A 12797-nucleotide genomic window follows, 5' to 3' on the forward strand; every position below is an offset into this window, starting at 1 on the left:
ATAACTCTCGTCTCAGTGAGCCGTTTGGCTACTGATTTTATGAGCCATTCAGCTCCCAGCCTTATCCTGATTTACTCGGATAGTCCCCGGCGGTGAACTACCCTGCTCCGACTGAGAGTTCGCTGGTAGCGGAATTTCTCTCGGTATCGATGTCTGTTTCGAGAGCCAATCAGCTTCCATTCATGTCGCGATATAATCTGATAGTCCACGGCGGTGAATCTACCCTACTGTGAACTCCCCGGCGGTAGATTTGTCCCGATACCCGATGTTATTTTCCGTGAGTCCCGCTTTGTTCCAATCTACTGGATCTAGTCCCCGACGGTGGACCTAGCCTATTCAACGGGCCAGTCAGTAGTACTGTTGTTTATCCAGCGGGTCCGAGTGGAGCGTAGCTTCCGGTTCACTGGCTCCCCACCGACTTACTACTAGCTGTTCGATGCGATCTACTCACTCTAATCCTCAGCGGTGGATCTAGCTTTCCCACGAGCTACCCGGTAGGGTGTCGAGATCAGCCCGGCGATTCCGGCGAAGCCTAACGAATTCGGTGCTACGTCACGCACTGCTCAATTGGTCCCCAGCGGAGTTCTCTGGTAGCGGAATTTCTCCCGGAACCCGATGTGCGCCAACGGCACTACCTTGTTGGTCCCTTCGCACTTTCTCTGCAGCTCGGAGAGTATACTCGTAACTACTCTGCTGACAGCATCCCAAATATGCTCATCGTGGCACATCTCTTCGACGGTATTGTCAACAGTCACACCAGGCATACCCTTTGAACTTCTTCGAACCTAGAGCATTCCAAGACCACATGTTCCAGTGTCTCTTGCACGTTCACACACTCCGGGCAAAGGGGTGACGAAGCATGCCCAAATCGATGCAGGTACTTCCGGAACCATCCGTGCCCGGCCAAAGTCTGCGCTTCGCCAACGAGTCCGCTCTTACCAGTCTTCTTGCATTTCGTGCATTCCTTCCCTGGGTAGTTCCATTGTTAACACTCCGTTGTACATTATATTCCAGGGCGTTGGGCCACGTATGGAGCCCTGAGCAACTCCCGCCGTGACCCTAGTCGACTTCTGCCTCATGTTCGTTTCGTAGACCAGTACTCGGATCTGAAAGTAGCTTTTTAGAACCTTGTACACCCTAGTGGTACGGCTATAGCCATCCAGCAGTAGCGATTACCCCTCCTCTTTTGCTACGATGCCCTCTCCGCGCTCACTATGACTGTGTGGATGGCGTCTACCGTCGAGACCCCTTTCCGGAACCCGAACTGCTTCTGTAATAGTCCGTTCTCACTTACAGCTCAGTTCGTCAGCCTGTTGAGGATGACCCTTTCCAGAAGTTTACCGCAAGTATCTAGCAGGTATATAGGCTGATACGATGCTGGATCTTCTGGTGGCCTCCCTGGTTTTGGCAGCAACACCAGCTTCCATCTAACCGGGAAGTAGCCTTCGTCAAGGCAGGATCGCAGTCTTCAGTGCCATGTTGGGGATACCGGAAACTTTCTTCGCTTTCAGCCCTTCCGCCACTACAAGGAGCTCGTCACGATTGTCACCAGCATTTCCACCGTTTGTATCGACGATTGAGTCGTGCTTCGGGAATAGACCCTCCACGATAATTTTCAGTTTGTCTGCGCACATTTCAGCTGGTGTCATTGGACGTTTGATCTTGGACACGACGACACCGTAAGCATTGTCCCAGGGATTAGCGTCTACTCCTCTGCACAGCTCCTTGTAGCAGGTGGAATTACCACCAACTATCTTGCAGTATGTCGCGTTTAAAGGCAGCCCTCGTCGCCCGGAATTTCATCTTACACTCTTCTGACTGCCTCAGATCTTGCTATCTGAACGCGTCTTCTGGTTTTTGGGCAGGCAGCACGGAGGATGCTGAGCCTTTCGTTCCACCAAAAAGCCGGACGGCAGCAGTTCCTCGACTCCATTTTCCTAGACATTGGTACATCACACGCCCTCACTAATGTTTCCGACAGCTCATCGGCATGCTGAATTGTAGCGAGGCTGTCAGCACGGCTAACCAACGGGATGCTGATAGTGGTAACAAAAGCCTTGAGAACTAAGAAGGCCCCGGGGCTAGACGGTATCCCCAACGTGACTTTGAAAACAGCAATCATAACGAACCCGGTATGTTCAGGACCGCGTTGCAAAAGTGTGTCGATGGTAACTTCCTCGACGTATGGAAGCGACAAAAGCTGGTGTTGTTGCAAGCCAAGTCCCCGGAGATCTTTCAGCATACGCCTTCAACAGTGCCGATTCGCTGCACAGACTGAGAGTTCCCGAGGATCTCTGTAGGATTCTGAGGAGCTACTTTCAGAACCTATTGTAGCCAGCCGTGGTCGATCCCTAGCAAGCGTGCAGCTTATGCGCCACTTCCCGTAGGAAGACTGCACGCCAAGATTTGTTTGCCCGGACGAGACTCTTCTTAGGGCGAGTGCCTGAAGAAGATTCACCTAAAAGAAATTAATCAGGATCGAACCAAACAGGCTTATCAAAAATTAGCCTCCAAAAGTCGGGTAGACGACCCTATTATCAGCAGCAGCAATCATCAAAAAACCTCATCACCCTCAGAGAATCGGCGGTAAGAAATTCCCCATACCTAAATTCTTGAGCGTTTTTTCAAAACGTCATATCTGCAATGAGTTACTCTCTGTTTATACTTTCTCTTTCGATTTTTACGGCGTCACTATAACACTTTTCACTTATTTTACAGTACAGATCGAAAGACGGTGGTTTTAGCTGGCATATTATGGAAAGAGCTGAAGGATAAATGTTAAAGTGACCGAATTATTAACAGAAGAGAAAGTAAACAAAGAGAGTAACTCATTGCAGATATGACGTTTTGAAAAAACGCTCAAGAATTATCCTCACTGGAACTGCAGCCACTCACCACCAGGTGGCACAAACATGCTGAAAGCGAAGCTTTCACCACTCATCAAATTCCGCCAAGCGGAAGACAGTGAAACAAAACGAAAACTACAGAACGAAATGACGTAACCATACTTAAACGAGACTAAAACCTTGAGGGAGTACTACACCGATTTACAAATATTTTAGTACGTTTAGACTAAACTACATTTATTTACGCTACAGGCGGAAAGATTTTCGTTTCTATTGCATATTTCTTGAGCGTTTTTTCAAAACGTCATATCTGCAATGAATTACTCTCTTTGTTTACTTTCTCTTTCGATTTTTACGGCGTCACTATAACACTTTTCACTTATTTTACAGTACAGATCGAAAGACGGTGGTTTTAACTAGCATATTATGCAAAGAGCTGAGGGATAAATGTTAAAGTGACTGAATTATTAACAGAAGGGAAAGTAAACAGAGAGAGTAACTCATTGCAGATATGACGTTTTGAAAAAACGCTCAAGATTTATGTTTTCCACTCTTAAAATTCTAGGCCTATCTTCTGTTTCTGTGTGCGTGTTCTCTCCCTACTTGTGCTCATTGACGATAGCTAATGTGCTTTTCTCTTCTCCAAATTTGTGACGTCACATCACGGCTCCAGCGCTCAACGGCTATCGCTTTGCACCCGGGTGGCTAATTAATTAAAGGGTTGTGTGTGGCGTTCATAAAAAGTCGGCTAGAACATAATGGCCGACACACAACCTATTTCATGGACGCGTCCCTAATTATCGCCGTCCGTGGACGACTTCTTGAGCGTTTTGCGCTCTGGCGGCTTAAATCCCTGGACGCCACCCTTCACTTTTAAGTAGCAAGAACGATACGACTCACCAGTTCTGCTGCTGTCGATCGTTCTGCTGCGATGACGGGCGATCACATCGATCGGCCGCGCCGGTTTCTGACCAGCGGTTGTTGGATGCTGGTTGATGCTGATTTAATCGGCCGGAAAAGTTGCGATGATCTTTTCGGCGGTTGAAGAAAACGGTTTTGTCGATGGACCGTCCTTCCTTCCGGCGGAGTAGCGGTTCCGGGTTCAAATTCGTCCTTTGCTGGAATTGCGCGTGCTGCTTTCGTTCCTTCTTCCTTCTCTCGTTCTTCGTTGGCTGTGCGAAATAGAAAAGATTGCCGTCTGGCTATTGCAAACGGGGTCATTAGCACATGGTATGGGTCAATGGCACTTAACTCTGAGCACATTTACCTTCTCCTGTAGCTTTTTGCACAAACTTTACTACGCACGCACTCTCGACTTGCTTAACTTTGAATTCTACTTGGACGGGAGAAACAAGAATAATTAGCCTATCATTCAAATTCGATCACGTCACTTTATCAACTTTGCACAAACGAAATCGGACAAACTACGCGCACTTTCTCTGCGTTTGGCGGACTGGGACGAAATGGGCTAGCAGCGTTAATCCTCAGATTAGGGAAGGTAATTTCGTACGAACTTACAGGAAGCGCGTATTTTCCCGCAAATTTCTTCGGGCAAGTTCGGAAATCAACGACCCTACTAGCTATTTTATTCTGTCAGCCAACCTTTGGCTCTATCTGTCCCTTTCCATCATGCATTCCAAGTGAAGGAGCGTCATGGTTTTCGTCTTCAGGAGAATCTCAACAGGCAAATTAATTTCTTCCCCTCGCGGAGAGGAGTATTTGCTAGGGTGTTGCGCAAGAGTCGATCAACGGTAGGTTGTCTAACTCTTGGCGCAAACAAATCAGACTGGTTCTACTAAATTTGAAAAATATTGCTGAATATGACATGACCGCTACACTATCACCGGGAGAAAAAGTATAACCGTAACAGCGTGCGTTACGCAGGGTTCCCCGGTGCTTCCCCGGTTGAACTATTTGACTATGTATCACGGCGTGCTAAAGATAAGCTTCCCAGGGGCGTAAAGATTGTCGGTTTAGCGGACGAGGTGGTGCTCCTAGTGATCAGCGAATCACTAGAGGAAGTAGAAGTGCTCGCCATGGAAGCTATAGATACTGAGGAGGACTGGATACGTAAGAAGAAGCTGGTGTTACCACAAAACCGAGATGGTTTTGATAAACAACCGAAAGCCAGTGCAGTAGGCAAACATTTCGATCGAAGCGTGTATTATCGACCCATAGTGGGAAGTTAGACAACTGGGAGTGGTGATAGACGATCGGCTAAGCTTCAATAGCCACATCGTTCATGCATGCGGGAGGGTCGTAAAAGTGATCTCGGCACTATCTCGAATCATGCTAGCGGACGAAGAGGAACACATTACGGCTGAACAGCACGTTCAGGTTGATGCGGGTGTCTAGAGCGTATCGAACTATCTCGTCAGGGGCAGACTACGTGTTTGCTGAAACGATACCCGCCATACCCTCTACTCGAAGAAGATAGTGAGTGTTGTAGGAATCGAGGCACGAGAGGAGTCCGCAAACGAGCCCAAGCTGATAACTTCAGTGACAACATCAGTGGGAAAACGCTGTAAACCATAGATGGACCCATCGACTAATTCCATAGACTTTTCTACGGCTCATGTATGACACAAATCCTACATCACCAGCTTGAGGGAAATAATAAAACAAAGACGGTAAAAGCAAATGGGATTCTTTTCAACCAAGAAACTGCAGTAGCGTTCGGAAGACCGGCAATGCCTCTCGTTGTGAGGGAACAGAGCGCATGGTGAAGTGAACCTGTACCTGGTTCAAGAAGTATCTGAATAGGTTCGGCCATACGAGATCTCCGTGCGTGTGGTAATGCAGAGGAACCGCCTGAGCACGTGGTCTTCGAATGCCCGCGACTCGAGCACGAGCAAAACGAAATGAGAACCATTGTCACTGAGGACGTCAACATAAACAATATTGTACAAACTACAAAGAATGTGTGCGGATAAAGAAAAATGGGATGCGGTTAACAGAACAGTCGTTCAGATCATGTCAGCATTGCAACGAAGATAGCGAGAGGAGCAACTTCCAGCATGTAACCCTGGGTTCCAGTTTGTGGTCTTGATGATTTTGCCACAAGATATGTTGTACCCCCGTTATCCCACATATAGTAAACGAGTGTAAGAAACACACCCCCACCTAGAGGGACTACTCGTAGCCAGCAAGGTACTCACTAGGGTTTGTCTTTATTCACAGCGGTTTGAACTGGGAAAAAAATTCACTCCCGATTTCGAGGATGGTAGCCAGTTAAGAAATAGGTCAACAGGAAAGAGTGTCACAGACTAACGGACATAACACTCAAAAACAAAACTTCGTCCGCTTTAACGATCATTTCAAATATATTTGTAGTTGGGACTGTGGCCACATTTGAAATTATGGCGCCACTGACATATGAACAGGCATATGGGGGATAGATCACCAGTGAAAAATTGTTCCCAAACCTGAGGGGTAACCCACCAGTAAATGAGTGTTTGGGACCGTGAATAAAAGGTGGAGTTAGTGTTCTGGGAAAATTGTCGGCTCTATGTTTTTGAGGGAATCTCCTCATAGTGTTAGTTAGTGTCTGTTAGTCTGTGAGAGTGGTGCCAGCCAAACGGTAGAACTATCACAATTTGGGACGATTTGGCTTCGTTTCCTTTTCGTAACATTCGTTTATTAGCTCGGCTTATCGTGTTCCTTCCTTTCTGTTCTGGACAACCGAAAGGAGTAGAAGTGCGCGTCGAGAATTTAAAACGGTCGGTTCAAGTTAACCAAGTAAAGTGTGCGATAGGAAGTGGCTACGATTCTGTAGGAGATAGTTCGAAAAGGGTGTCGAAGAAGAGATAGTGCGATAGTGACAAAGATGAGTAAACGTTATGTGATTAAAACTGAATGTGTTTGTAAAAATTATAACTAGTACGGATTAGTAGCAGATATCCAATCAGATAAAGGTCCAGTAGACCTTTTTTTGCCAGGCCTGGAACTATGTTCAGATACCACCCCTTCTCAGGTCAGCTACAAGTTACCCGATGGTCAAGAGGAGAATAAAAGCACTTCTCGATCACTTCATCTCAGTTTGCTTCAGCGTCAGAGAAGGCGAGTAGCGAGACTACCAGCGGAGAAGCCGATTAACGCACCATATCGTGGTGTCTTGAACAAACAGAGACGCAAATTGATCATGTTCTGATTGATGGACGGCACTTCTCGGACATTATCGACGTAAGGACCTATCGGGGCGCTAACATCGACTCGGACCACTATTTGGTGATGGTTAAACTGCGTCCAAAACTATCCGTAGTGAACAGTGTAAGATACCGGCGCCCGCCGCGGTATAACCTACATCTACGCGCAGCATCTTGAAGCAGCGCTGCCACCGGAGGAGGAGCTCCCCTTGAGGACTGCTGGACCAGGACTAAAGCAGCCATAAGCAGTACTGCGGAGAGCGTCCTGGGATACGTACAGAGGAGTCGACGGAACGATTGGTTCGATGGCGAGTGCCAAGAGATATTGGACGAGAAGAATGCAGCACGCGCAGCGATGTTGCTTCAAGCCACTCTTCAGAACGTGGAGTCATATCGACGGAAGCGAAAACAGCAGACTCGTATTTTTCAGGACAAAAAGTGCCGCCTGGAAGAGTCTGAGAGAAAGAGGAGATGGAGCTGCTGTATCGCTCTCAGGAAACGCGGGCGTTCTTCAAGAAGCTGAATGGCTCTCGCAACGGTTATGTGCCGAAATGTGTAAAGACAAGGAAGGTGGCACCTTGACGGACGAACGTGAGGTGGTCGAAAGGTGGAGGCAGTACTACAATGAACATCTGAATTGTGCGCAGGCGGACAATCGGGCGTTCGAGGAGGACGATTATGTCAGCGTCGCAGCCGACGGGGATGTACCGGTGCCCACTATGAATGAGGTTAACGAGGCTATTCAACAGCTCAAGAACAACAAGGCAGCGGAACTCTTCAAGGTGGGTCCGGAGAAACTGACGGAATGCATGCACCAAATAATCGAAAGAATCTGGGACAGAGCACAGCTACCGGAGGAGTGGAAGGAAGGGGTCATCACCCCGATTTACTAGAAAGGCGATAAATTGGACTGTGAAAACTATAGAGCGATCACAGTGACAAATGGCGCTTACAAAGTGTTATCCCAGATTCTGTTCCGGCGCCTATGACCGCTGGTAAATGGATTTGCCGGGAGTTATCAGGTCGGTTTCATCAACGGTAGATCAACAAACGACCAAATATTTACTATACGGCAAACGCTCCAAAAATGCCGTGAATACCAGGTCCCGACACATCACCTGTTCATCGACTTTAAAACCGCATATGACACGGTGGACCGTGTAGAACTATGGAAAATGATGGACGAGAACGGCTTCCCTGGGAAGTTGACAAGACTGATTAAGGCTACGATTATGGTGTACGGTGTTGTGTTAAAATTTCGGGTGGCCTCTCGGGTCCGTTTGAAACACGCAGGGGACTAAGACAAGGCGATGGTTTGTTCTGCCTGCTGTTCAATATAGCGCTGGAAGGTGTAATGCAAAGAGCGGGGTTCACCATACGGGGCACGATTTTCACGAGGTCTGGACAGTTCGTGTGCTTCGCTGACGACGTGGACATAATCGGCAGAAACAAGGAGACGGTTGCAGATCTGTATACTCGACTGAAGCGCGAAGCAGCACGAATAGGACTGAAGATAAATGTGTCTAAGACGAAGTACATGCTGGCTGGCGGAACCGATCGCGATAGGGAACGCTTGAGCAAGTAGTATTACGATCGACGGTGACGAGTTCGAGGTGGTTGACGAGTTCATCTATCTAGGCTCATTGGTGACTGCGGACAATAACACCAGCCGGGAGATCAGAAGGCGTATTATCTCTGGAAGTCGTGCTTACTATGGCCTTTACAAAACTTTGAGAAATGTGCCATATACAACCCACTGATTAGACCGGTGGTTCTCTACAGGCACGAAACGTGGAACATGCTCGAGGAGGATCTGCAAGCACTCGAAGTCTTCGAAAGAAGGGTGCTGAGAACGATCTTCGGTGGTCTGCAGGAGGATGGCGTGTGGAGGAGAAGGATGAACCACGAACTTGCGCTACTCTATGGTGAGCCAAGTATCCGGAAAGTAGCTCAAGCTGGAAGGGTACAGTGGGCGGGGCATTTTGTGAAAATGCCGGGCAACAATCCCACCAAGTTGGTTTTCACCTCCAACCCGGCAGGTACAAGACGGAGACGAGCGCAGCGTTCCCGGTGGCTGGACCAAGTGGAGCAGAACCTGGCGAGTATCGGGCACCTGAGAGATTGGAGACAAGCAGCAACTGACCGAGTGACGTGGCGGAATATTGTGGAACAAATTAAATCATGTTAATATGTTGTATAATCAGGAAATATATCGTGGTGTCTTCATTCTACAGGTGATTAGCCGATAAGGTACAGAGAAGTCGAGCAGCGAGACTACTAGCGGAGATCTCGATTAATGCGCCATATCGTGGTGGCCCCATTCCGATGGCGATGTGCCGAGCTGGCGCGAAGAAATCGAGCAATAAGCAGTGATAGAAACGACCAGTCGGTATACCTCCACGATGCCAGTTTAACAGGTAAAACAGGTTATAGATACAATGCTGTTCAGTACAACCACAGATCTGTGGTACAACTTTACGGAACATCTGTAAAATAAATCATTTTCACCAAAATCTCAGTTATTTATATTCATTTTATATTTTTATTGTTATATAAAGATCGTGACAATAAGAAAAAAAATAATTACAGCATGTTTTGTGCCTTTATTTTCATGATTTTTATTTTTCAAAACACTCTTAGGGGCGAGCATATCGTAGTTGGTAAATCAATTGCCTTGTACGCAGCTCACCTGGGTTCGATTCCCATTCCCGCACATAGGGTTAGAGATTTTTCTAAAAGAGTTTTCTCTAACTCGACAAAGAGGCGAATGACCCTGAGGTTAAAACCTCTATAATCAAAATACAAAAAAAAAAAACAAAAAAACTTTTGGTCAAGTCTCCCCAGGTCTGGACCAAGTCTCCCCGATGGGGGAACAAAAAATAATATTTGGGCACCCCACTATAATTGTTAATTGTACTGCTCAAGCTATTTTGTTTTTAAGCGGCCGTGCTGATTGGGCAAGTTCATCGTGATACTATGTCATTCCAATCGAGCACAAGACCTGTCAAAAGCGCTCAATCCGAAGAAAATCTCTTCGAATCCTTTTCGAACGAGGGTCACTCACAGGTCCCGTTCTCGTTGGGAATGACACTGACAGATAAATGGCGAAGCTTTATCCAGAGGGATTCAGCTTTAAGTAAAGACCCTGGTAACAGTTGAGGTTTTATGATAGTTTTGTAGCCATTAATAAAACTTAGGTTGCACTTGTAGCGTGCTATAAAATTTTAATTGTTACTTGGGGAGGCGTCTGTTTTCTTAGATATAATTGGATAACCAGGTGAGATAAGTAAATATTAGTTAGAAATAATATAGTTGCCCTATTATGTACAAGATTACAATTTTCTTATACTAGAGTATCAGTCTTTTTATTAGTAGTACTACTTCATAATCGCTTGTCGCAACTTGTTATGCGCCACGTCGAGCGCATTGGTAACTGGGTCATGCACACCGGTGAAAACGTCAAGTATCGTGTTTTTGCACTCTTGAAATACTTGCTTGCAAGGGGCTCCCTCTCGTCCTAGCTGTTCAGCTCGGTAGTACTCGTTGTCACGGTGCTCCGAAAGCGGTTCCGCCGTTGTCGATGGTCTGTGAAACATGAACGTTTAATCTGGGGGATTCCCTATGAAGATCGTTTCTTTACTCACGTAAACACAATATGAAACAGCTCGGCAAACACTCCACCCGTGTGGGTGAACTCTGCCGCAGCAGCTTCGCATATACTGCGTAACATACAGGCTCGTCCTCCGAATCCGTAACTCTCCCCCATCTTCTCCATCACTTTGTACGCCGTCCAGCGAGAGTGTTCCGTACTATAACCGTCTTCTGGTGGATGTGTATCAGCCGGGGGGTGCATGTCATTCACCTCCTGAAACTTTTTTTCTTCTTCCTCATCCAACCAGTAGTTATCGTCTCCATCTTCAAAATCATCATCGTACTCATCACTTCCGTCAATCGCTTCCTCTTCATCTGGTAACTGCTCCGTTTCCACTTTAACATCCGTTGCCGTATACTTCTCGTAGTGTTGGTCAGGCATCATGGTTACCGCTTCGCGTTTCTCCAGCGATCGTCGAGTATCGTTCCATCCTGCCCACAAATTTGGCCTAAGATTAGAGAGCTGGGTCGGCAGAAAGTACTGAGCTTTAAATACCCATCCGAAAGTTATAGATTCTTGCGCCGACAGCGGAACACCAATACCGGAGATAAGCTGATGACGGGTAGGCGACGTCGGTGGGACAATCAGAATCGGTCTGCCCCAAAGAAGGAACCGACCTTGCTCGGTTTCAGTTTCGTTCTCCGCCGACGAAGCCAAAAGATGGGTTGGTAGAGTGATACTCACGAAAAAGAGGAAACTGCACAGGTACGTTGTTCTTTTCCAACACATGTCGATCGATTGGAGTTAGTTGCTTGGTTCCGGACGGGTTTCCAATGTGTACTGGTTCAAAGTGTGGGGACAATGATCAACTGGTCTCCGATCGAACTGTCCGCTCGTCTCGTACACCTGTTCGTTCCCGTTGGAATGGTTTGAGAATGGAGGAAATGATTATCGTGTATCAGACAGAGAAACGTATTGGATCAATTAGCACCTTTTAGTTGGTCAGGTCATGCAGACCTGCGACTGCTATCGGGTATACGTATTCCAGTGAGCTAGAGGGAACGTGATTTGATTTCGATTCGGCGAATGAGACTTTCACTTAATAAACTGTCCCAAATATTCTACTGGACTAATAATAAACGATATGGGACTTTCACTGTGAGCGAGGTAGCACTGATTTTTACCATTACTTATAATTGCTCCTTAATTACTTGATAAAATATTGATGAAATGTTGCTCAAAGTTAGAATAAAAAGTCAGTAACGGTGATTTCATGGTATAGAGCTCGACAACAACTTTGTATACAAAAAAGTTGTTCCCAAAATCGTGAATAAACTCGAACCATTAAAACTATACTATAAACTATAAACTATATAAATTATAAACTATAAACTAAACGAACTATCTGGAACCATTAAAAAGTTAAAGTTCTGTTTTTTGTAACTTTAGAACCACCCTACCTAATATTTAGAATCCTAGAAGAGTGCAAAGTTTTATGAAAGCAACAGTATATCTTTTATATTGTCCACCTTCACGGTGGACATAAAACATTTAAACATACTACCAAAGGTCCATTCATGAAAAACGAAATTATTAATAACTTTTGCAGTTTTCATTTTTTATAACGTATCCTTTAGGCTGTTCCCAACGCTGTGATCTTAATTTGTTTCAAAATGACAAGCCGTCGGATAATTTGGATCAGTCAAAATATTATCGTTACAGTTGAAACCTGGAAAATCCAACCAGCGACAATCATTTTTCCCTTGTTTAATGCTAATCCATGATGTCGGAATTGGTGCGCTGTATAGCGCATCATTATACGCATACAACGCACCACTTTCGACGTGATTCCATTGTTTAGAACCAGAGAAAATACGATTGTCGCTGGTTGGATTTTCCAGTTTTCAACTGCAACCACAATACATCTAGAACGCTATGTTCCCAATGCGATGATTTAGCCACCTGTTCTAAGTATTGTTTATTCGTTTTTGTTATTGTTTATAAGTTATGTGACACATATTGCTTTTTCTGCTGTCAGTCGTCACAGATAATAATGAAAAATATTTAAAACAGTGTTCTAAGGCTGTTAACAAGCCATTTTTGAAAAAAAAACTTGCGGAAAACCCAAATTTATTTTGAATGTGCAATGAATGTGTCAAGCTGCTGAAGTTTGCTCGCTTTCGCGACACCGTTTCTTCGCTTGGATGTGTTATC

At 45.9% G+C, this 12797-nt stretch overlaps 1 protein-coding gene across 1 annotated transcript; it reads right to left on the reverse strand.

Annotated features, from left to right (window-relative positions):
- Positions 1-10237: 10237 nt before the first annotated feature.
- On the reverse strand, positions 10238-11467 carry LOC131684906 (uncharacterized). Its single transcript, XM_058968155.1, has 2 exons — positions 10636-11467; positions 10238-10576 (listed from the first exon to the last, which is right to left on the reverse strand). Exons 1-2 carry the CDS (start codon positions 11370-11372, stop codon positions 10369-10371), a joined length of 945 nt encoding a protein of 314 aa, XP_058824138.1. The 5' UTR covers positions 11373-11467; the 3' UTR covers positions 10238-10368.
- Between the last annotated feature and the right edge of the window lie 1330 nt (positions 11468-12797).

This window comes from Topomyia yanbarensis, chromosome 2 (genome assembly GCF_030247195.1).
Source record: "Topomyia yanbarensis strain Yona2022 chromosome 2, ASM3024719v1, whole genome shotgun sequence".
Lineage (NCBI taxonomy): Eukaryota > Metazoa > Arthropoda > Insecta > Diptera > Culicidae > Topomyia > Topomyia yanbarensis.

What these genes read in the sequence shown, in the direction of transcription:
- LOC131684906 (XM_058968155.1), bottom strand. Translation starts at nt 11,372, where the DNA reads ATGTGTTGGAAAAGAACAACGTACCTGTGCAGTTTCCTCTTTTTCGTG. An exon ending in CTGTTTCATATTGTGTTTAC is followed by an intron (nt 10,577 to 10,635) that starts GTGAGTAAAGAA and finishes CATGTTTCACAG; the next exon opens with ACCATCGACAACGGCGGAAC.